Raw genomic sequence first — 26,088 nt, 5'->3', positions numbered from 1 at the left:
TATCAGATATATTGTCATGTTTCATTTCTCTCATTCTCAAACAGTTGTAATCACAAAATTACAATTTATATGTGCCTGAGAAACATTTGCATTAATTATCAGTCAATCCCTTATTATATTTAAGTCTAAATATTTCAGTGTTGCATTTTTTCAAACATCTACCAAGTCCTGACTATAAATGAAACAAGTGCCACTGAACTGATGGACATACAGTAAGAGATTGTTATGTTTCAGTATGGTGTAAATGATTTAATCAGCTGATGACAGATGAGCTCCTTGTTCTCTTCTTGTGATTTTCACAAAAACACCATTTTTGGGTCCAAGAGTGCTGGATGACTTCAACTCAAGAGGGACCTGAAGATAAAAAGAGAACATCTTCCATATATTTGTGTAAAAATATCTTAAAAATGGAAGCATCTGACAAATGTGTATCTAACCAGTAGTCATAGGATTACATGGCTATTTGCAGCTTATGGCAGTTTCAAATGTCCAATAAACTCCAGCATAGTCATTATTTGCAGCTGATAATACTGACAGTCCAAAATTGTATATGACATTAAAGCAAAAAACAATTAAAGGACATGTGAGAGTAGTTTTTGGTCATGCTTCCACTAAAACCTAAATTTAAAGATAGGTTTTCTTACCGGTGGTTACCTTACGGCATAATATACAAATATATTGATGTTTTCAGTTTTTTCAGTGTAATTCACAGTAAACAGTGGTTGTAGAATTACATGCTTGTAGTTATAAATTCAACAGTCTTACAGTTATCCAATGTAGGAATTACTTTAATGAAAATGTATGGGTTTTCTCTTATTGCATCCTACCTTAGTATCAGAACAGGCTTTTATGCTGAAGTTGTGGAACAGATGCATTAAAGCCATTTTGATTTCAAGCTGGGCGAGTCTCATTCCCACACAGTTACGAGGGCCAGCTCCAAATGGTAGGTATACGAATGGATGTCGAGCGGCCTTGGCCTCTGGTGTAAACCTGGAAAACAACAGCAAGTTTTTTTTTTAAAGAAGAATGAAAAGCATTGGAAAATAAAGGAAATCCCATGCATGGTTCAGTCCCAGTTCCAAAAATCTTTTACAGTGTGTAAAGAAAACAGAATGCATTGATTTACAAACAACAAATCCAGATGCTGAACTGGCCTGTCTGCAGTCTGCACCTTTTACCAACTGAAAACATTTAGCACATCATGAAAGTGCAAAGTGCAAAAAAGAAGTCCTAAGACTGTTGAGCATCGAGGGTCTTATACAGTATCAGACAAGAATGAGACAACATTCTTCTCCCAAAGGTCCAGCAGCTGGTCTCCTCAGACTGTTGTTAAGAAGAGGGCATACTACTAACTGGTAAATATCGCAGTGTCACAACTTCAAAGCTGCCAACAAAAACAACAAGAGCAAATGTTGTTTCATGAAATAATAAAATGTCTCAGTTTAAATGTTTTCAGTCTTGTCCTATTGTGAATGAAATATATGTTTATAAGATTTGTAAACACATTGTTTTAATTTACATTTTACACTGTGTCCCAACATTTGAATTGAGGTTGTATTTGTGGGTTGCACGTGTTATAATGTCACTATACAAAAGTGTTTACCACACCTTAACAATTGTATTTGTACCACTGTACAGAAAAATATTCCATGTGTATGTTGTTAATATACAGCTGTTATTCGTGTTAATAAGTCAACATTTGAATGGCTGTGACTCACTTCAAAGTTAACTTCAATTGGTGCTATTTTTAAATGTGAATTTTCGGCACCCAGTCATTATTTCAGTAAACACAAGTCAGTCTTTTTACTCGTTTCAGACAGAACTGAAGCACCTCTCAGGAATGAACTTCTCAGGCTCGGGCCAGTGTTCTGGGTCATAATGGAGGAAGCCTGCAGGGATATCCAGTATTGCTCCTTTAGGAAGTTGCTGACCATTCACCACACAGTCATGTTCTATTTCTCGTGCAAACCTTAGTGGGACAAAATATGACAAAAAAGATTGTTTTACAGAATCCAAATACTGTTTTCTTTATTCCACACAGTTATAATTGGACTCAGCATATTCATAAGAGCTGTAACTGTCAGCATGAAGTGTTTCCCCACCACTCTATTGACTTTAGCTGTCATTTATAGTTGCGGTCATGTCCTCCTCTCTGTTTCTCTGTACTTGTGTCCATTTAAGGAAGATGAGTTTAAGTGTACTGATAGTTACTGAACATATTTTAATGCATCTGCAACCAAATATGAACAGAACCTGAGCCTTAACGTCCCAAAGTCAGAAAACATCTGTATTATTGAAATGCACTAATGTTGGATCTTGCAACCGCGTCAGTAATTATAATAATGATGATGATAATAATAATAATAATAATAATAATGACGATAGAGTTTTTACCGATGATAGGATTATGGCTATACCCCATGAAAAGCTACAAACAAACAACTTTTATTTGTCACACACACAATCATAAAGAGTACAACATGTAGTGAAATGCTTGCATTGGAGCTTCGGACAGGCTGCAAACGTAGCTGCGCCATTCGAGGGCTTTGGGGTTTTTTGTTTTAGCATGGGGAGTCTAGCCAGGACCCTTAATGAATAATGGGTGGAAATTGAACTTGCAACTCCTGCTCCAAAAGTGTGTAGTTTTACTACTACACTATCTAGCTGAGACAAACAGTTGATGAATGTTTCAAAAAAAAGCCAAAACTGAAAATCTTCCAAAGTCACAGCATACTACTCCAGGCCCCACTGTGGCCAACCTTCATATCCAATTGACATCCTTCTTTACCTGAATCCAGGAGGGTAGAGGTGTAATGCTTCACATATAACCATGTCCAAATACTTCAGCTCCTGCACATTTGTGTAATCAGGTGAGTCCTACAAAGCAAACAGCATGACAATCAATGACTGTCCACAACTGCATGAATCAAAATAGATCAGAACCAACTGTAAAACACTCACATGTCTAGTGTAGAAATCATCCACCTCTTTCTGTACTCTGAGTTGACATTCAGGGTGGAGGGCCAAGAGGTAGCAGGTGAACGCCAGAGTGCTGCTACTGGTTTCATAGCCTGCCAGGAGGAAGATTACTGCCTGACCAACAATCTCATCCTCAGTCATCATCTTTTTCTGTGGACGCCTGACAGACTGCTCCTGCTGGCTCCCGTTTTCTTGAACTGTGCCTGAAGACTGGGTCTGCTGGTCTCATGAGCATCGTTTGATGTGTCAAAGTGCTCCAATGACACACACGCTTCAGTGGCTCGAGCATCTAATATCAGCTGAAGGAAGTCTCTACGCCTCTACGTGTAAAAGAAATAAATAAAAATGAAAGGAAAAGGACTCTTTCAAAGCAATGCACAGATTTGGGAATGTTGAAAATCTGAGATTCACCTGCTCAGGAGGCTGCTCCTCTCTCTGTTTGATGATTTTGTGAATGCTGTTAATGAAGAAATTATTCATCTTGTCTTGTCTTTTGCTGGGTATGAACCTCGACAGAGGAGCCATGATGGAGGGAAAAGCAACTAAAGACAGAAACACACAAATCAGCAGAGAACTGCATACACAGGTATATCAACAAAAATGCTTCATACTCAATACATAGAATTATTTATCATGCTTAACTATAACTTTAAGGAATTCCCCACATTACTTTTTATTTTCTTTGCCCTCATCTTGTTTTATTATTGTCCCATTTACATATCTCAGTTTCATTAATTTTATAATAATGACTCACAGAAAAGTAACAAAATAGGCCTGAAGAAATTATTGGTGAAGGCCATCTGAGCGTGTTGGACAAACGGGTCATCTGGGTTGTTCTGCGAGTCCACCTGAGTTGCAAATGCCACACTGGCAATAACATCCATGGTAAAGTAGCCAAAGTATCTGAAAGATGGCATGCTATCAGAAAAATATGAACAATGACAGAAAAAAAACACAAAAAAATATTATTTTAATTTTTGCTTTACCTATGGATGTCAAAGGCCTCTCCTGACTCAGCGTGGACATTCAGATTCTTCATCAGGGCATCAGTGGCTGTTTTGATGAGCGGAACCATCTACACTCAAGTGGAGAGATAAGGACAGATGTAAACCAGCTCTATATACTCCAGTGAATCATCATAGGTCCATAAACATAGAAAATGGGGGAAAGGTAGCTCCATAAACACAACAGCACAGACACTTAAACTACACATATTGCAAAAGATGCAGACATGCAGTAACCAACTGCAAAAGTGAACGCTGGGTGTTTAAAGGTTTATGAGTTCCTTCTGGTCACAAAGAAAAATATTTAACTTGCTGACCAGTTGAAATGAAGACATAAAGAAGGTACAAAGTTAATATTAAATGTATTTAAATTTACACTTAAATGATACAAATTATGTATTAATAAAAGTTACAAAGAAACACCAGCAAGAACTGGATGTTTAGCTCTTTTACCAGAAACTTTGAGGTTTTTACTTCCTCATTTCAAACATTGTGTAAGCTAAAGATGGGGGCGATGTAAAAATAAATAACAAACACATAAATTATTAAATTTGTAAACTGACTTAAACAGGAGAGAAAAAAATGGCACTGAGTTTTGGATACACACAAGATTCAAATCATTCTAATAAAAGTCCTCAGCTTAATTAAAGGAATCTTGTTGATCTTCTAGTTCATATCTTATCTTATCTGTCTTGGATATATGAGGAATCTTTATTTTCTCACTTCTTTCATCTTGGCAGCACTGAAAGATGGGGTCAGGACGCTCCGCACTCGTTTCCAGCATTCATTCTTTAACTGGAGCAAGCAATCGGATATAGGCTTTTTGGCAAACACAAATCTCTGCCCAGAGAAATAAGAGAGCACAGGCACAAAATGTGTAATAACTGCTCAGTTATTTGTGTGAGAATCAGAAATAAACTCGCATCATGCATCTACATGCTCTATATAATGTTCTCACCCTTCTATTAGGGAAGCTGCTGAAGTCCTTCACCAGCACTTGTCTGAGCATATCAGGGTCTGCTACCACTACCACTGGTCTGCGGCCCAAATAATACCTGAAATATGCAGCGTATACTTTAGTGACCAACCAAGTGTAAAGTGTCATCTCGTTTCACTCTGTAGATTAATTAATAAACTCAAAAAACTGTAGATCGTTTATAGAAGAAAAATATTCACAATTTCAGTAGTTGTTGTTGTAGGATGTGCTTTTACTTACCCACATACTTTACCATATGTTTTGATAAGATCATTCAGAGGTTTGAAAAAACCCTGAAAAGAAGAATTAAAAAAATACAGTCGATGTAACAGTCAGCTGAGAATCTTTTAACAATGACACAAAGTAGGAACAAGGGAACCATCCCTGTTTGATGCAAAATCAAGCAGACATTGAAGGTAACTCTGGTCTTCCTTTGTTACACTGTATCTTACCTGCTGAAACATGAATAAGTTGCCAAAGAAAGGCACTGGCTTTGGATGTTTGATGCCACATCGTGAGAGGACTGAGAAGGGACGGACTGAATACCTACAGGCAAAAGTGTTGAAATGTGTTGTTTGTAGGTTGAATGAAAAGAATTTGTGTCAAATGCAGTAAAGAACAGAGCTCACCTTTACCTGGATTCTGTCTAGAGTTATTGTTGCATTCGTTTGCACTGTCTGCTCTATAAAATGTCAATGTATGTGCTTTATGGCACTGTTTGCCATACACTGTTTGCCTTATGACACGAAAATATAAGTGACCTCATTTCTACTGAACAATGAACATCACAAATAAGCCACCTAACATTTATTTACTCACCAGTAGAGGAGACCAAGAAAAATGAGGAAGAGTGTCACAGATATCTTGCTGGCCTCAGTGTTGAATACATTTAGAAAGTCACCTGCAGCCTGCATGTTGGAAAATCTTCTCTCACTTTTCTACCATGAACAGGACAAAAAAGGCTCCTGGAGATTAAAACAGCACAAAATAATTAATTATACTAAAATTATTGTCGAATATCTTTGTCATGGCTTTCACTTACGGTATTTTAAACACCAAAGCTGTGTAGTAACTCCTTCTGCAAGGGAAACAAACATATGACAGTGATCATACATATTGTCAGGCTGCTTTGTCTCTAACAGATTAGCCGTACGGTTTCTCCCAAGACTTGTTAATTTTTGAAGCTTTGTTTTAGCCTTGAGAACTCACCTTAAGAGGAGTTCCTAATGTATCCACCACTGTTTTGTGTGCACAAATGTTAAACCACGGGTAAAATACTAACTACATGCATTGCCTCACCACATCCATAAATGAGACAGAAACCACTCCCACTTGTGTAGAAATGTGGCAGTGAGTCCAGGGTTCAGTTTTTGTTTTCACTGCATTTGTCTGAATTTGTAATGCAGCTTTTAACCCTGATGTAACTCATGTTATGCTACGCTAGCCAATAGAAATTGATGTCTCTACAACACTGGATTTTTTTGTGATCACAAGATATATTGTTTTTCACAAAGTTCTACTGCTCCTATAGAGAGACTGCAGAATAAATTTATATCATGTCAAAACATTTGTAATGTTGTAGTAACTGAAGAATCCCACGGTAACAAGTCACTGAATCTCCAAAAGTTGCTTCTGTTCATCTGGACGTAGCGTGTTGTGGGAGAAACGTTTCGTCACTCATCCAGGTGACTTCTTCAGTCTCAGCTGACTGCAGGTTTCCCCAAATCTTATAAACAGTACATTTGCATAATGACTGAAACCAGCCCACTGAGGGAACAATGGGCTGGGAGGTCAGTTCCTTAATCCTAATTATGAACACAATTTTTGGAGATTTACTTTCCTGGATGATTGAGAATGCATCAAGAAGTCACTGAATACTTTTTTTGTAACTTTTTTTTGTATTTTTTTTTTAAAGCATTCTTTCAAATCCAATCTGCTTCCAATGGAAAGCACAGGTCAGTAACCTTGCACATAATTTCAGGCATGGTGTAACATCGTTTTCAGCACAACTATAGCTGTAAGTTAAAACAACGCTGCCGCATTAACAGGAACAAACAATGAAAGCTAAAGAACCAAAACAAGCACAGCAAACACGATGTCCTTAAACTAAATATGAAACACAGTGACACAGAGGCATGATGGGAGACTGCATTTAGCCATGTAGTCATTCACAACACTCCATAATAGCATTTTTTTTTTATAACTATAAGGGAGATGTTGTGTTTATTGTTCCTGGATGGGGTTTTTTTTATACTAAACTTACATGTCAACATGCCAAAAGTCAAATTGAGCCATCACTATTTACAATTTTGTTGCATTGTAGAAAGAACTGGAACCAATTGGATGTCTTGTCTCTGAACAGTCAACGCATCTTTCTGTTTTTCTTTTTTTAATTTTTTATGCTAATTTGAATAGATATAAGATAACTGGTGTCATAACATGATATTGCATTTAAATATTGTATAAGTACTTCTGTTACCCATGCTTTACTTCACGTTTAGCTATTTCGTTATTTCCGCAATTTGGTGACACTCAGCAAAGCCTCGGCATCAGGAAATAGAAAGGCTGTATGTTGCAATTTCTCACACTGCCTGTAGAGAGCGCTCTTATACAACGCTATCCACATCATCTGTCACAGCTGACAATACAGTCTTCTTCACATCAGAGCTTAAGCAGAAAAAAATCCCTTTAATAAAACCATCAATCAAAATTACAGTTTTCCTCAAAATAAACAGCTTCAAGTTGTGACTGAAATCTTTCAATATCCATTCAACAAGAGTTTTTTATTGTTTCTCTAGATTTCAAACACAAGACTCATCTATTCCTGTCTGCAGGAAAAAATAAACAGCTTTTGAGAGGCGTATAATAATAAATTCTAATTTATGAATATAAAACATAAAACAGGCAAGACATCAGAATTTAGTTACACATTGTATTGGGCCGAATTTTGTAAAAAAAAAAACTTGATAAAACAATGCAATTCCAATTATTTGATTTATTTAAGAGAAACAGCTCCATTCACATTGAGGTGAGAGGAAAATGTGGTTTTTTGTTTTTTTTTTTTCATCATTGTTTTTATTGCAGATTTTCCTTTAACACGACAGTGTCTCGACAGTAGACACAGAACAACAAAACAGTACAAACACAAAACGTACACAACAGCTCTTAAATAAAGCATAATACAAGATACAAAATACAAAATATAACATACAAGAGGTGGTGAGTCAGTCTTACAGCGCCCGGGTGGTGATCACGTGTGTAGTAGTCCTTTGAATAAGATAGCGGAAAGGTCCGGTCCAATATAGTCCAAAAAGGGGTGCCACATCCCATAGAACTGACCCACACTGTGGTGTATAACGTGTGTGAGGTATTCCAGAGGAATCAGTTCAAAAACTATTTTGCGCCAGCCACAGACAGTGGGAGTCCTATCGTTGATCCATTGTAAGAGGATATTTTTCCTGGCTGCAAATGTTAGAGTGTTATACAATCTTTTGTTGGCCGCCGCTTTTAGGCGGTCACTTGGAAGACCTAGAATCAGGGACAAAGGGTCCATCTCTATATCAACGTGGAAGATTTTCCCCAGTTCACCTGTAATGTCAGCCCAGTATTCTTGAAGCTTGTAACAGGACCAAAAACAGTGAGTTAAAGTCCCTACATCAGTTTTGCACTTAAGACACACAGGGGAAAGAGAGCGGCTGAAGAGGTGTCTGCGGTGAGGGGATACGTGTAATCTGTGTAAAATCTTAAATTGGATTGCTCTTGTCCGAGTACAAATTGAAATCCTTTTTGCGAGAGACCAAACGGTATCCCACTTATCTTCATCTATGGTTACCGACAGTTCCCTCTCCCACACACCTCTAATCCCCTGCGCATCAGTGGTAGTCAAAGCATTAAGCACATGGTAAAATGAACTCAGAGACACCGTCAGCTGTTGCCCAAACAAAACCCTCTCAACATCAGATACTTCAGGGTGCTCAGCAAGGGTTGTATTGTGAGTGATATAGTGTCGTATTTGCAAAAAACGAAAGAAATCCTGTCTAGGCAAGCCGTAACTGTTGGTAAGTTGTTCAAACGACATGAGTTCACCACCCGAGAAAAGGTCACCAAGAGACTTAATATTCTTATCAGACCATCGTTGAAAGCCGGGGTCCAAAGAACCCGGAGGGAAAGCAGGGTTATTCATTATAGGGGTAAAGGTTGATGTTATTCTCGATCTTCCCTCAAGACGGCGGACAATTCGCCACGCTTTTAGGGTGTTGATTGTTACAGGATTTGTACAAAGGGCCTTAATTCCGTTAAAATCATTACAAAATAATAGATCGCTCAGTTTGCATTGTGACAGAGCTGTCTCAATATCCGACCAGATTAAGGTTTTACCCCTAACCCAGTCGCTCACAAATCTTAAATGGGCAGAAAGCTGATACAATCTAATATTAGGTAGATCCAAGCCGCCCCTGGAGCTTGGCAGATGCAACACTGCCATCTTGAGTCTGGGTCTGCGCTTGTTCCAGATGAAAGAGGTGAGCCAACCATTTATGTCCTTCAGTACTCTCTTAGAGAACAAGACGGGGATCATTTGGATAGGATACAATAGCCTGGGCAGCACATTCATTTTGATCAGGGCAATGCGTCCTAGCCAGGAGACAGGAAGTGACGCCCACCGCTCCAGGTCCTGTTTGAGTTTGCCAAATAAGGGTGTGAAGTTGGCTTTGTACAATTGGTCGAGAGACGGGGTAATAAAGATCCCCAAATACACAAATCCATTAGGAGACCATTTAAAAGGAAAGGAAGGAACAGTAGCCGGCATTGTGAAAAGAGTACCGAGAGGCATGGCCTCTGACTTAGCCAAATTGATTCTATAGCCAGAGAAATGGCTAAACCTGTCAATCACCTCAATGAGACTGGGTACGGATGTTACAGGGTTAGTCAAAAGAATCAAGATGTCGTCCGCGTATAAGGTTATTTTATGACACAGCTGTCCAATCTCTAAACTACGTATTGTGGGCGTCGCCCTTATGGCCTCAGCAAGAGGCTCTACGGCCAGAGCGAATAGAAGGGGCGATAAGGGGCAGCCCTGCATAACTCCCCTATGAGTGTTGAAGTAATCAGACCTAAGTCCATTAGTCAGGACTGCTGCCTGTGGATTATTGTAGATAACCTTGACCCATTTTATAAAATTCTCCCCTAAGCCGAATTTGCCCAGAGTATACAACAAATAAGACCACTCAATTCTGTCAAATGCTTTCTCCGCATCGAGAGAAAGCACCAGACCGTCAATAGATTTTTGCTTGAAAGCTACAATAGCGTTCAGTAAGCGTCTAACATTGGTGGCTGAGTTTCGACCCTTTATAAAGCCTGTCTGGTCCTCCCTTATCAGCACGGGTAAAAAATTTTCTAAGCGGGTGGCCAGAATTTTAGAAAGCAGTTTCCTATCTACATTCAAGAGGGCTATAGGTCTATAGGATCCGCACAAATCAGGACACTTCCCTTTCTTTAGAATTAGGGAAATGTTGGCTTCCTTCAGTGTCTGCGGGAATTCACCCGTAATGAAGGAGTGGTTGAACATATCAAGAAGCGGTTCCACAATAATATCCCGAAACTGTTTATAAAATTCACAACAGAAGCCATCAGGCCCTGGCGACTTTCCACTTCGCAGTGATTTAATAGCCTTAAACACTTCGGTCTTAGTTATAGGGCTGTTAAGGGCAGTCTTCTGTTCCTCTGACAAATTTGGTAAGTCGAATTGGGTGAAGAAATTATGCATCAGCTGCTCCCCCTCCGGGACTTGTTGAGAAGAGTACAAGGCTTCGTAGAACTTCTTAACACAGTCATTTATCAGTTTGTTTTCATATATCTTGTGGCCACCTTCATCAGATATCGCTGCAATGGTATTCGATTCTGCGCGCTTCTTAACATAGTACGCCAGACATTTACCGGCCTTATCTCCATGCTCGTAGAACCTCTGTCTGGTGTATTTAAGTTTCTTCTCTGCATCTCTGGTAAGAAGGCAATTCAGCGCTGACCTGAGTGCGGTTATTTCTTGCCATAATGGTGGTGATGGGGAGGCAATATATGTTTTCTCCTTATCCATCAATTCGCTCTCTAAAGATTTTTGTTCCTCCATCCGTTGTCGCTTCTTTGTCGCAGAATACGAAATAATTAGGCCCCTCGCATAAGCTTTGCATGTTTCCCACAAAACAGAGGCAGTAGTAGCTGAGGGGGTGTTGATATCCAAAAACGCTTTAAATTCTACAGAGAAGTGAGAGGTAAATTCCTCATCCTTAAGAATAATGGTATTAAGCCTCCAGTGGCGGGACCTATGAAGCGCAGCTTTAAGATCGAGATCCATGATTACCCTAGCGTGATCTGAGATGATTATACTTGTTATGTCGCACGATACTACTGAACCTAAGTCAGTTTTCGGGAGAAAAAAGTAATCAATTCTAGTTTGGGACCTATGCGGAGCCGAAAAAAATGTGTATTGCTTATCGGAGGGGTGAGTATATCTCCAAGCATCCACAAGTCCAAACTCGTCGCATAGAGCATGAAGCGCTTTGGCCTGAGGAGAAGGAGTTGCAATGCTGTGTGGAAATCTGTCCATAAGCGGATTTAACATTAAGTTGAAATCACCACCAATAATAACGGTAGAGTTAGGAAGAAATGGGGCTAATTCCAGAAACATTTTGGTAAGAAAGGTAGTCGGGTGGGCAGGTGGAAAATAAACATTCAGTAATAAGATATTTTGGCCTTGCAAAATCCCTTTGACTATCACGTAGCGGCCCTTCAGATCCTTAACGCAATCAGTTACTACAAAAGGTACATTTTTCCTAATCAACACTGCCACTCCTCTACTTCTTGTAGTGAAGGATGAAAAAAACACTTGTCCATATAATCCTTGTTGCAACTTCAAGTGTTCATTATTATCAAGATGTGTCTCTTGTAACATAGCAACATCTACACCGTCCTTTCTTAGACAAGTAAATATCTTCCTCCTCTTAATAGGGCTGTGAACCCCTCGTACATTCCAGGTGCATATTCGCAGCCTACTCATTATTAGACTTATTCATGTATCACACAAAGCATATTGAGCCAAAGGGTTCACCACACCCTGGTTGAAAAAATAAATAAATAAAATAAAAATAAAAAAGGCAAGAAAGAGCTGTGTGACGGAACATTCAAAGAACAGTGATTTGGCAACAGCCCTACTAAACATGTAGGGAAAAACCAATCTCCTCCTGCCCGTCGGGAAAGCCGAAGGGCATTGCACGCCCGTAACTCACGCCTACCCATAGACGAAAACACAGTCCGTCCGGTGCCCGATGGGGTGGAAGATTTCACCTGGTCGCTTATAAGCAGCGAGGACGAAAAAAAAGAGTCATATACGCCTAGATTCGGCAAGTACTCACACCGGTTAATTAAGGCATAGTGTGAAGAAAAGGAGTACTCCGGTGGTTACGGGGATTCAGGGCAGCGAGTCCGCGTAGGACGCAGCTGCCTCCGGTGTGTTAAATCTCTTCTCCTTGCCGTTGGCAAACAGCCTCAGTGTGGCGGGGTAGAGAAGCGCATAATCCACATTCTCCTTCCTCAGGCAGCTTTTCACCTCGTCGAAAGCCTTGCGTTTCTTGGCTACCGCCGCTGAATAATCATTAAAGGAGGAGACTTTGATCCGACTTGTTGGTTGGTTCGGCTGCGTAGCCAGGCGCCGAGCTGCGGCCATCACACGTTGTTTATCAGCAAAGTTGTGAAGCTTCATAATGATGGGTCTGGCGCGCTGGCTGGGGCCCGGCCTCGGTGCTAGAGAGCGGTGAGCGCGGTCTAGTTTGATCTTCCCATTTTTAGTTGTGAGCTCGAGATAGGAGGGGAGCCATGACTCCATGAAGGCGACAACATCATTTCCCTCCGTGCCCTCGGGAAGCCCGACCAGGCGAAGGTTACATCTGCGGCTGCGGTTCTCTAAATCGTCCATGTGGTCTGCCATGTCAGTTACTTGTTTTTCGAGTCGAGCCACTTTCGCCTGCAATACACCTGCCGTGTCTTCCACGCCTGAAATCCGTATCTCGGCGTCTCCCACCCGTGTCGCCAGAGCCTGGATCCGAGACGTCTGTTCACGGATTGCGGCCAGCACAGTATCAACTTTAACATCCAATAAAGTTGTAATGCTGTCAGTTATCTTACTCAGAGCCGCAAGGATATTCGGGTCGATATCACTCCCAGTTTCCTCAGCGTCAGCGGAGATTTCTGTGTCGCTGGCGTTAGCTTCTTCAGGCTCAGCCGCCATAGGACCCACAATGTCGCTAGCTTGCACAACCGGAGCTGTCTTTTTCTTAGACCTGACGTTAGGCATTTTAGAAAAATAGTCGTCCAGACTCATTATAGAGTTACTCCCACGCACATTTGTAACGTTTCACCAGGTGAACACGTATTTTAGACGGATAATCGGGGGACCTCACCGGAGCACAGCGAGAGGGTGTTCGCGCTACGACGCCATCTTGCCAACCCTCGGAAAATGTGTTTTTAATGACAGACAGTGAAAATAGAAATGTGATACTAATGTGTTGATTGGCTCATGAGTAACAGAAAAAGTAACAGATCATTAGGGCGAGCTGGCCATCTGAATTCAGATGACATAGTGTCCTTATTATGCAGATTCAATGACAATTACTTATCCAATTCCTTTGAGGTTTTAAACAAAGCTGACTCTACAAGTTCAAAGTGTTTTTGCGTGTGAGTGTACGCGTGCATGACATGCAGTAATAATCAATTTCAGCATAAAGCATCATGTCACAAACTACAGGATGTGCAGAGGACTGATAGATCTGTGTGCTGGATTTTGCAAGTCAGCTTTTAAACTATCAAATGAATCCATACCACAGTTTCTTTCAAAGGCTCCAACTCCACAAGATCTAGAAAAATCTGGTCTGGCCTAAGAGTGTAACAAGTAAAAGCACACTATTTATCTTTGGCCTAAATGACCGAAGCTTTTAGAGAGCTGCAGAGAAAAGGTCAAAGAGATTGTTCAAGGCAAAGTTATAGCACACAAGAGGATGACATCTGGAGTCAGAGGACGCGTTCTTTTCAGCGTTCATTCTCACGAGGCAGATTTGCACAATATTTCTGGTCTGATAAACATGCATCATCCTTACTGCAGGATGCAGCCAGGCAGGAATAACAATGGAGTTGGAGCGGCACTAAGCTATTAATGGAGAGACTAGCTCAGGAAGAAATGAGGAGTTGGTTGGGTACCGCCTGCTCTGAGCACCGCCAGAGGGCACTGGGAGGCTGAAATGAGACATGATGAAGACTCCCTCTTCTCCCCCCTCTCCTGCTAGTCTACTACCACTCAGACTGCCTAAAGCCACACAGCGTCAAAGTTTGGTATGTGGCTGAATGCAGCATAAAAGAAATACCGCAGAGATGATGGTGCATATAGACATATAGTCTTACGTACAGGCAAGTATATGGTCTTTTGTTATTCTCATTAAGGTCTGACTTACTTGTTAAACACTCATCATGCATGTAGCAGTGTTTACTACTTCCCCTTTCTCTGAGTTCCTTGACAATGTGCAATTTTCTACCCACAGACCCTTTTAAAACACTTAAAATCTTTACATACTCCATCAGGGTGCAGCCTGAAGGGCAACCTGCAGGAGGGTTTCCATCATATAGTGAATCATAGCCTGCTGTTATATCATTCAGTTCTTCTGTTGCGGGTTTTTGTGTTTGATAAAACGCACAAGATTTTAAAAAATGGGTCAAACTCAAACAGAAATGTATTTCATTTGCAATTCAGACTATGCATGTCTAAGTTTCTCCCATACAAGACAGCCAAATAATCACTGAAGTCCAAATATGTCAGAGTCGCTCAAAATATGAGAAAATATATGTTCACCCAAGCACTTGAGTTAATTTAATAAAATCTTTATGTCCATGCTGATATGGAACATCATGAGAGTTCATATTTTTAATTTAGGATAAAGCGAGTAGCCCCACAGCTATTTGTGTTTTTTACCATAATCACATGGTCGTTCATATTCATAAATATTGACTGATTGCAGACTGCTTGAATCAAGCCCACAAGTGCATCTATTTTAAGGTGCAGGATCCCTGAGGGTAAAACAGAGAAGGAAAACAGGTTTTACAATGTTCGAACCCTTCAGATCTTTATCAAATAACTGTGATGGCTTAGCATTTTTCAGCCATTGAAATCATTAAATTCAATAGTTAACCCTGCGTTACCGTTGCCTTATCTAAATCCTCAGTTGAAAGACAAACGTGCGCCACCAAAAGGGGAAGAAAACATATCAGGCACAAAGGAAACGACGCATGCAGCTTTGGCAGGTTATTCCAAGAGGGCAGACCTTGGCATAGTAACAGCCTGAATGCTGGCAGAGTAGTCTCTGTGAAGTGTCATGTCTGATGCATAATGAGTCCAGGTAAAGTGTTTGCTGTGAGACAGGGGCAAGGGAACTAATGAAATCCCTTCCACCCTGCTTTCAGAAGCAATTACTTCAAAATAAACGCTAACCACCAGACGACATGTCAAATAATGTCTAACAGCTCAAAGCAGGAATATAACGTTGCCTTAAAAATTAACTGAGATTCCCTGAATCCGTATTCAAAGGGGAACCCCCAAACTTTCCAGAGACGTTCCAGCAGTGCGAGGCAGGAGGCATCAAATTGGCTCTGTATGTTTAGATGAACCTCTTGTCTGCAAACTGAGGTTAATTAATGAAGTCATTTAAAATAAAAAGGGAAAGGGACAGGACAATCCAAAGACATCTTTAGTTTTATTTTTTTCCTAATGCGTTCTTTAGCAGGTCGCATTTGATGGAGACAAAAACATCCAATTACTGTGTAAATAAAGTCAGCTGTTGTGGCTCTCCCTTTTATGCCTGATTTGTCTTTGTGTTTGGGCCTTTATGTTCCTTTGTCCAGGCTCCCCTTCCAGTCAGTGCCTGCCAGGCTTCCTGGTCTTAACCGCTTACACGGTAGCTGCATCCTGGCTTATTTACATTACATTACATCCAATTTGAATGAGGCCTGCTGAGAGACGAAACACACAAAAATAGGCTGGATACAGTGAGTGTGTCGTAAAGCAGAGCACAGAATACTCGCAGCATCTTTGGTCTAGCTACCATAGCCGCATGTTTTTGTTGGGTCATCAAGAACTGTTATTTGTATAAATGCATATATGTGAAAAACAGTCTGAGAGCTTTGGGTTTTGCAGTCTGCATTGTGTGCAAGCTGGAAACAAGACAGACATCACAATCAGAAGAAAATAACCCTGTGACTGTGGAAAATGGGTCAGATAAGAGCTTGAATGGACTGTGATACCAAACATAAGAATATACATGTAAATAGAAAACTCACAGATCCAGCAATCTGCATTTTTACAATACCAAGAGATTAAATAACTATGGTATTTTAAATGTTCAAGTTGTCTATCACTGCAATCCAATGTAATGCATTTGTAGCTCTTTATTTTAGGGCCTGCAGCTGTATTTGGTTTAATCTCTGTGCACTAAGAAGCAGAAGCATCAAGGAAAAAACACAAAACTCTCTAAAAACACACATCAGACTAGCCAGACTGTCCAATGGCAGGAAGTATGAATATTGAATAGTGCTGGATAGTAAACGAATTCCAACATTTCTCTGCTGGATGTGGAAGTGGGAATCAGTTTTCCATGTGGATAATGGAAACAAGCTGTACACGGTGGTCAAAACAATCACACAGGCCACATTTATTTTCAGTTTCACTACAATGTGCGGTATTCGAAAATATGCCATCATTCAAGAGTTTGAGAAATAATTATTATTTTGTTATTTATTATTACAAGTCCTTATATTAGCTCTTTGTGTCATTCTAGGTAGAGAAAAAATGCCTACACATCCAACTGAAACATCCAGACATGGGTCACAACTGAGCAAGTGAAAGTCTAACAGACACTTACAAAAGCACTGAGACGCCCCTCACTCGTTTGAGTGTTTCTTTGGACATTGGCTCCTTTCCCCCAGATTTGCTTGTTTGTTTTTTTGTTAAGTCATTTGACACTGACAGCATGCTGACATACACAACAAGGAATTAGTTTAAACTGTACCTCTATGCAGTATAGCTCACCTGGCTGAGGAGCAATCCGTCCATAAAAGACTTCTGCAGGGATCTGGGTTTGAGTCTGGAATCTCCTGCACATTGTTCTCTCCTTACTTTCCTGTACTGTCCTATCTAATAAACACCAAAAGCAAATCTTAAAATAAATAAAACTAAAAGGAATTAAATCCATGCAAACAAACAAACAAACACAAAAATGAAACAGTTGGACAGGCAGAAAATGGTGTCTTTGGTAATGTGATTCATACAGAGCTATGGGCTAAAAACTAACAGCATAGCTTGCTTATCATGGTTTGCAGCATTTCCTTAAAAATTTGAGGAAATGGGACAAGTTTAGAAAAAAGAAGAAGCGGCATGCCTAAAAACACCATCTACAGCTGATACACAGTATCAAAAAGCCATGTCCTTAATAAGACCTGACGCAAGACGCATGTGACTCTTCAGCCGATCCATCTATTTGCTCAGGTTCATTAGAAATATTCTCAGTCAAAGGGTGGCCAGCGAGAAGTCATTCCTAAGGAAGGGAAACAGGAATAAAAGGCAAATTACAAAAGACCTGGACTGCAGGACAGAGGTACCAACAGTCTATAGCATTCTGCAAAACACAGTGGACTGCATTTCAGATCTTAATCCACTGTGCAATACCATCTGGAAATTGCTGGACTGGCAATGGCTTCATTCTTCAGCATGACAATGATCCCAAATACCCTGCCAGTGCAGTTAAAGCATACCTGGATAGAAAAACACACAATGGAACAATACCAGTCATGAACTGGCTCCCCATAGGCTGAGCTTCACATTAGTGAAGCCATATGAGACAGAGCATGGAACAAAAGGCAGAAAACATCCAAAGAAGAAAACATCCCTAACCCTAACCCCCTAACCCTAACCCCTACCCTACAAAAGGCAGAAAACATCAAGAAGCCTGGAGAACTTCTTGAAGCCTGAAGTTCTCCAGGCTTCAAGAAGCCTGGAGAACTATTCCTGAAGCCTGCTTAAAGAAATTCCAAGCTAGCTTGACTAAGAGAGTTCAAGCTGTGTGAAAGAATAAATGTGGTCATACCAAATATTTTAGATTTGCCTTATATAATGTATTCTTATTAATGTTTCATTAAATTACAGCTTTTTTTCTACATTGTCAGACGATATGGACGACATCACGACTATGAAATATGATTTTGGAATTATGTGGAAACATAAGTATCCACTGTGTGCTTTGATAAAAGTTTGCACAGTACCTGAAATTGTTTGTGTTAACAGGATAACAACATCAAAAGCTAATTGGTGGATTTTTTTTTTACCTTCACTTTGTTTTGCTATGGCAGTGTTTATATGCAGAAAGTCCAGTGATTGTAGTAGTCTCCATTATGGCACGGCCCACTCATCCAAGTGAAGAGAAACAACATACTTTAAACAATAAAAGCCAATAAATCTACACTACGTTTATAATTCAGGAGAATATTGGAATTAAACGCAGTATGTAATTTTTGAAAACCTACAAGGGGGGAAAAGAAACTTTCAAAGCAAAGGATGCCTTCAGACTTAATAAAAATAAATTATGAAGCATTAAAATACATAAGGTGAAGATAATGAAGATAATATTTTGCTTTGATCCATGTTTTGCTTAAGGCTTAATGCTGTCGGAGGCTCGGTTTATCTGATGATAAAATATAAAAGAAAAATGCTTTGACCTCACCAGCCAGTCCCAATTATAGAAAAAAATGAGGATCCAGCAAACCCAGCGTGTCTCTCTGCTCTCCTGACAATTATACCAACAGCTAAACTGTTAATTAGTCTAAGCAATCACTAAAGGTGTGTGTGTGTGTGTGTGTGTGTGTGTGTGTGTAAAAGCCAGAGCACTGGTGTGTTTGGAGCTTGTGGTGCAGGGATTGATTGTATTTTTGTTTGGCAAAAAAAACAGACAAAGCTGGTCACCATGTTCACTAGCTAGCCACCCTCAGGTCATCAAAGCAACAGAAAGCAATCAAGATAGTGATCTGAATGACAAAAACGCCAAGTTACCTATCAGGTTTAAAGTACAAAAAGCATCACATCTGCCTATCAGGCCATATGCCATACAGATGGGAAGGGAAACAAAAGCACAGAGGAGCAAAGTTGCTCTGGGGAAAATAAAATAAAACAAAAATGGGGAAAATGGCTAAACGAGGTTACGTGAATCTCATTTATGTAAAGCTATTCATGAAAAGTCACTGCTACACACGTACACCCACATTAACCTAGACAGTGTCTTCATGAAGGCATGCATAGTGAATTGTTCCAAATATTTTTATTAGCATATCAGAGCTGAGTTTTTACAGACGCCTAATGGAAAACAGGAGACACTGACACTGAACTGACACTAGCTGAGGAATACACACACACACAGTCTGGTCACACAGACTCACACTACGTACTCAACTAGGACTGAGTCTGCCAGTGGACTTTAGTGGGGGAGTCTACGTTTGTTCGTTGTTCTACAAGACCTTGGATTTCATTCTGAACACAGGCCATAATCCTGTAATAATATCATAAAAATTAACATTTCAATTATGGTGTTAAGAGATGCAGCTGATGGCTGCTGTGTACATCGGTAATGAGCCTTTCTTCTCAACCCCACAGTCATGTATATACACTAAGCTAAAGGGGAGGAATGATATGAATAATGACTAACTAAGCTGAAAAAGAGAGTAAGTTCCATTCTGTTTAAGACAGTGTAATCGCTCTGTAAAAGCCAGAAATCAGAATTAAATAAAACATGTAATAATTAAAATGTAATATGGTGCTGATGGTAATGATAGAAAGCACTGCAGAAACTACTGCTAACATTGTTTTTTGACTGGCTGATGCATAAATAGTAAAGTAGTGTTTTTAAAGCTCGTTGCTGTGCTACAGAACTGATGTTAAACTATGGTAAAACCATATTGTGCATAATTTAAATAGTATCTATAAAATCGTTCTTTTCTGGGAAAGGCTTATCATCATTTGGTAACTGTGAAAGTTCATGTGGGTGTAGACTTAATTTTTCAATATCTTTATAATGTTCGCCCATTTGTGATGACGTTACAGTGAGAAAAGTCTTAAACAAATTTTCATATTTTCTTCCTACTGAATAGAAATCAATTTTTTTTTTATGATGCTCTTATAAGAAGAAAGTGTACTTTATTGGTCCCCGTGGGGAAAATCCCTCTCTGCATTTAACCCATTCACTCAGTGAAGCAGTGGGCAGCCATTGGGCGCCCGGGGAGCAGTGTGTAGGGACGGTACCTTGCTCAGGGGTACCTCAGGGTAGCTGTTCAGGGGAATCGAACCCCCGACCTTCCGATCATGGGGCCACCACTCTACCTACTGAGCTATCCCTGCCCCTAGTGGATTTACAACTGAAATGAAGGGCTTCAACACAGCAATATGCTGCCATTGTTTTTGTGTACTTTTCAATAACAGGATGGCTGCAGATAAAAAAAACAGGATGTAAACTATAAACAAGGAAAGAAAGTACAGATAATAAAATGACTTAACGATCACCAATGCACTGAGGAAAAACAACAACAAACACATTGACAAAAAGGAGATTAAGAGTCATGTTTCCAATATTACGCTGAACTGTAATTGCATTTGATTGCATGAGTGAAAATAATGTGTTTTATCCTGTATTCATTGAGCATGAGGATGTGTAGCTCAGATTTTTGTGGATTCTTTGGGGAAAGGAAAGCTTATCTAACAAGGTGTGGAGCACAATGCCCGTTGACATTCAAAACATCAGTCACTGCTGAATAACCTGACATTGTTTGTAGGACCATTTAAGACATCAGAACTAAAAAGACCATGGGTTTCCCAGAAGTCCCTCCTTTTTCTTGAGAAGTCCTTCTGTGAGTATTTGTGAAAAACAGTGAAGCCAGAGCCTTTTCTGTTTATGCAGCCAGTGTACCAGGGGTGATGGTTGCTTTGCCCTATTGAGATAAGATCTGTCTAGGTTTATGCTGCCGGTGTGAATAATGCATTTGAAATGATGAACCCTCCCTGACCAAGAGATGGACAGAAATAACACTGACGTCAGACCTGAGCCTCGTGGCACCAGACGGCGCAAGGAGAGGATATAGAGGGGATATTAAGCCCGCAGTGCTTCTCAGGGATCAGCTACACCTCTCAGCCTGCTTGTCTGTCAGTCAGGGGGGATGCATCTGTGTCATGCTCTCCCTTTCTCTTGTCTTTTCATGGTGACGTGACAGGCATCTGTGAACACCGGGGAACAAAGAGGAAAGGCTACTCGCTGATATGAAATGGAGCTGTTGATAAACAGCTTTTTTGATAAACATCCATAGAGGCAACATATTTTCTACAAGTGTAGGTTACTAATGGCCTTTCACATCAGCCAGTATCACTAATATAATTTTGACCAAGCGTATAATAAATATGACCTATACGTACAATACAACTACTTCAACTGAAGGTTTATGTCTAATAATACCAACCAAGGTGATTATAGTTAACTAAAATGAAACGAAAACTAAATGTGAAAAAAAAAATTAAATAATAATAAAAACTGATGAATTTTTAAAGTTGGAAAATTAACACAAATAAAATGAAACTATAGAAGAAAGAGTTTTAGCAATTCTTAGTTTGGTAAAAAAAAAAAATCTGATATCTACAACACTTTGAGAAATGTTCTTTTTATTATAATACCTGTACCGATTTTAAATATTACCTCTGACATATGACGTCCAACAGTAAAAAAGAAGAAGAAAAAGAATTATTAGAATAATAAAAGATTAAAAGGTTCAGATGCTGATTTTTATTTCCAAAACAATACTTTATTTAACACATTTTTCATTGAACTATTTACTAAACTCAGAGGATAGAAACAAAGTATCAATCCTGCTGCACTCGTACTGATGCGATATCAGTGCTTTGGTATCAATCCTAAAGATATTTGGGTCGATCCGCCCACCTCTAACCCAAAGTCAGAATGCACAATCACTCCACAAATCACAGTACACTAAATAATTACTCGGTTACCTCGAGTAGCTAACTCAGCCCACCGTTTTCCTTTTTGTCTCCTATTACATGATTTTCACATATGCTCCGATATTTTGAAATCCAAGGTCAGAGATCAAAGACTAATGCTGAGAGGTGAACTGGAATCAGCCAGACTCACTGGAGGCTTACTCAAGTTAAAGAGTTCAAATTTATATAACTGATATCACTGAGAACCTCCAAAGTGCTCTTTTTTTCTAGCCTGCCAGGATATGATAATTTCACATAATTTCAATAGAACAGATTAGATGAGACTGTAAGCGTTTGAAATTTGTATTTTTATTTCTCCCGCTGTCTCTCTCCCTCTCTCTCTGGTATAAAATATATTCATTCATCTCCCAGGCCAAATTTCTCCAGCTGAAGATACTTTCCATTTTGATTGAACATTCAAATTTTACACATCTTCTTCGAGGCTGCTAATTCAGCATAATTAAATCCTGTATGTCTGCAGATTCGAAATAGCAAACTCTGACTAAATTTGCTCAAGGCAATTTGATATCATGAAATTTCTTTGCCTTGTTACTCCAGTGTAAATCTATATCATGTAAATGATTGGTATTTATCCTAATAAGTAGCAGTAAATTGGATATTCTCAGATTTCTGCGACATCTTTCACCTCTGGAGGTTTGCTTTATTTAGCCTGGGTGTTCAAACTCTCTGTGAAGCTACTTTAGCATTTTAATCTCAGTCTTTATTAATATTTTTTGTGTCGCCCATAGGCAACAGATTTCTAATAAGACAGACCAAACACAGAACATCTACCTTTTTATAGTATATAGAGATCAGCTGAAATTCAAAAGACTTCAGAACCAGAGGATGGAGCAAATATGTTTTTCTCTCTTTTTCAGTTCTGAAAGGCTGTGAAATGGAGAGCAGTGGGAAGCAAACACTAGTCGACACTATGTAAAGAGAGTCTGACCTTTACACATAAAGAAACCAAATCTCATTCAGGTGACCTTGAAAGTGGCAACAATTCACAGAGGTTGGATGTAACAAATGTTCTGAATATTGCTCCGAAAGAAACAAAGAAATGACTATAGCCTCATTTGTGCAATAGTCCATTCAGACAAAACCATTCGGTGCAATCACAGTCGGCAAAAGCTCCGGGTTCTCTTGAGAGGAAAAGCAGCAATAAGCACATATTTACTCTTTTCCACATCAGGGGGGAGAGATGCATACAAAATTGGAGCGCATAACTAAGTCTATCTTGATCCATATTTCTATCAGGGATGAACCAGTTAAAGCGGAATTGAAAACGAGAGATAGACACGGAGAGAGTTTGCTCAGAAAGCTCTCTTTGTGGAGACTCCCTCCCCTGTGCGTGGGGAAAATGAAGCATTAGAGTGTGTGCTGGCATGGCAGAGAAGAGATGAAAGAGCATCTGACTCCAGTCGCTGAGATCTCCTCCTCCCATGTTTGATCCTGTCTTCTGGTCGGCTGGCTGCCTGAGAACAACGTAGAAAGTCAAGGCCTTGTTTGGGGCATTAGCATGAAGGCAAGGACAGAACAGCTTTCATAAGCTAAATATGTCCTTAAAAGCACACAGAAGGTACAATCACTCATATCTCCAAGGACAATATTCTAGCATTTGGCCTGATACAAGACGAACTAAATAATTCCAATCCATTAGTCTATCACAGATTATACAACGTTAAAATTTGCTACAGCAAACAGTTTAGCCAAAAACCAAACGTCAGATGACTCGTGTGTTCATGTAAATGAACTATTGAAGATTATTATTATTTACAACAACTAATTCAATGTCAGGTTATTTCATGTGTTTGGAAATGCTCTCAAAAGTGTTACAGAATCATAAATCATTCAGGGAAGGACAAAACAGCTCTGCAGAAAGTATTTCCAATTAAACTGCTTATATAGCTAAGCATTTTTAAATCTAATTTTTAATGGTAGAAGAGCAAGCAACATCATCTGAACATTAAATTAAATGACAAAAGGGTTGAGTTGAAAATCATCGTGGTGGACCAGTAATTTTATTTTTAGCTTTAAAATGTCAAATAGACACAAACAAGAATGTGCAAATGCGCACATTCACACTGTGTAACCACTTCACCTCTGTGGTCAGCAGGGTGATGAGACAGGAGAGCACAGCCGAGAGGAGGTTATAACGGTGCAGCCGCAGTGGTAATGCATTTTATTTATGACAGGCGCCTCAGGACTGCAACCTATCTGCACTCAGAAGCTTATCACAAGGGGCGTCTGGACTAACGACACATGGACAACAACCACGTAACTGTCATAGGCAATTACAAAGGAAACAGTGAGATTATAATGAGGGTCTGAGTTTTATTCTTCAGGTAAATGTCAGTGTCTATTCAGGCTAATAGCAATTCCAGCAATACAGGATATTAAGACAGGAAATGTTGCAAGTGTCCAAAAGACATGCTATTCTTTGTTCTTTTTTTGGTCTTCATCGTCTCTGCTGTGGCGAACTCTATTTAAATCACTGACACTGTACATTAGCTGTTAAAATGCTGTGCCTCAACAGCTGAATGAGATGGGTGCAAGATAGCAAAAACTGAGTGTTGGGTCACAAAAATGATCATATTTAATATTTTGTGAAAACTCCTTTGCAGAGAAACTTATCAAATAAATGCACAACGTGAAATATGCAAATGCAGGATTAAATAACATTTCCTCTTTGCTCCAACGTCGTATTGCCCAAGAGAAAGTTAGTGAGATGTTTCCTTGTGATCTATTTCCACTCGCTGGATGGTACAAAATTGGAGATGATAGGTACTCTGTGAATTTACTATACAGTATCGGCATTAAAGGAACCGAACTGTGCTGGTTTGAACTGTATTCTGATAGACATACATACATACAGAGATAAACCCAACAATCATATGACCCCCTATGAGCAAGCACGTTGGTGACGGTGGGAAGGAAAAACTCCCTTTTAACAGGAAGAAACAGGAAGAACCTGGCTCAGGGAGGGGCGGGGCCATCTGCTGCTACAGGTTGGAGAGAGAGAAGGAAGACAGGATAAGCTGTGGAAGAGAGCCACTGCAGGCATTTCTTAACCACTTAAGCCCCACGCCCTGGGAGGAGATCACGTTTAATTGGATATAAGACGGGGTGAGAAATATAAGTCCAGACATGTGTGGTATCCACAGAAACCTCTGAATCTCAGCTAAAATGTCACATAAACCATTTCTACAACCACCAAACACATCGAAAACAAGCCATGATTTAACAAGCAGTTACGTAAATGCGCAGAAGACCACTAAACAAACAAAACCGAACTGGAAATTCTCCAGACTTCATGTAACCGGCTAAAGATAGGCTGGTTAGCTTCCAGAGCTATCACTGAATCCACACATGAAGTTTCACCACGATCAGACCAAAATTCACTGAATGAGCCGCAAAAGAAAACCACAAAAACACACAGCAGCGCAAATGTGTAAGACAGAGATTGGCTTACCCTCTGCTGTTATTTTCACTGGTAGCCGGTAGCCACGTGATTATCAGTAGTTACCATGCCTACCTAGCCATGCCTTCAGAGCCGTTTTCTGTCAACAACCTCCATTTTAGACCCACCTACAGACACGTGACTGGACAGAAGCCACAAGCAGCAAATTTGGGCCCACGTGGGTTTTGGCATTGCAACATCTGATTGGTTGAAGTGACGTGACATGGCATCATTACTTTGATTCTATTGGCTAAACTGATTAAAAAGAGGTGTCAATCATGCAAACTGACCAAAAGAAACCAAAGTTACAGCCCCTCGGAGTTTAAAGGGCCAGAGACCAATTAGCTTCATGTGCACTGCAGAAAAGGGCCATTACCATGTAAATGTGTGGTTAATTCTTCAAAAATATATTTTAAAAAAAAGCATTTTAGGCCTGTTAATAAAATGTATTAATTTCTGCTCTTTAATACCTAAAAAATTCAACTGGCATGGTGTCCAGTTGCGTGCCAAAATTGGACATTTTTGTACAACCTCTGGATATTCATGTATTGACAGGGCA

The 26,088-nt window shown here is 39.8% G+C and overlaps 1 protein-coding gene across 1 annotated transcript; it reads right to left on the bottom strand.

Moving 5' to 3' along the window:
• Positions 1 to 228: 228 nt before the first annotated feature.
• tbxas1 (thromboxane A synthase 1 (platelet)) lies at positions 229 to 6,207 on the bottom strand. The gene is given in 16 exon segments (XM_085357217.1): positions 229 to 354; positions 828 to 990; positions 1,832 to 1,969; positions 2,789 to 2,877; positions 2,962 to 3,203; positions 3,206 to 3,299; positions 3,391 to 3,521; positions 3,734 to 3,882; positions 3,966 to 4,054; positions 4,707 to 4,823; positions 4,942 to 5,038; positions 5,200 to 5,252; positions 5,412 to 5,505; positions 5,779 to 5,924; positions 6,002 to 6,037; positions 6,169 to 6,207. Coding segments are annotated over 14 exon segments (1,656 nt in total). The 5' UTR covers positions 5,874 to 5,924; positions 6,002 to 6,037; positions 6,169 to 6,207; the 3' UTR covers positions 229 to 249.
• Positions 6,208 to 26,088: the final 19,881 nt, after the last annotated feature.

This window comes from Diplotaxodon limnothrissa, linkage group LG7 (genome assembly GCF_057381915.1).
Source record: "Diplotaxodon limnothrissa isolate DT_005_m linkage group LG7, D_limnothrissa_male_GT1.1, whole genome shotgun sequence".
Classification (NCBI taxonomy): domain Eukaryota; kingdom Metazoa; phylum Chordata; class Actinopteri; order Cichliformes; family Cichlidae; genus Diplotaxodon; species Diplotaxodon limnothrissa.
This window is presented reverse-complemented; position numbering and strand designations above follow the sequence as displayed.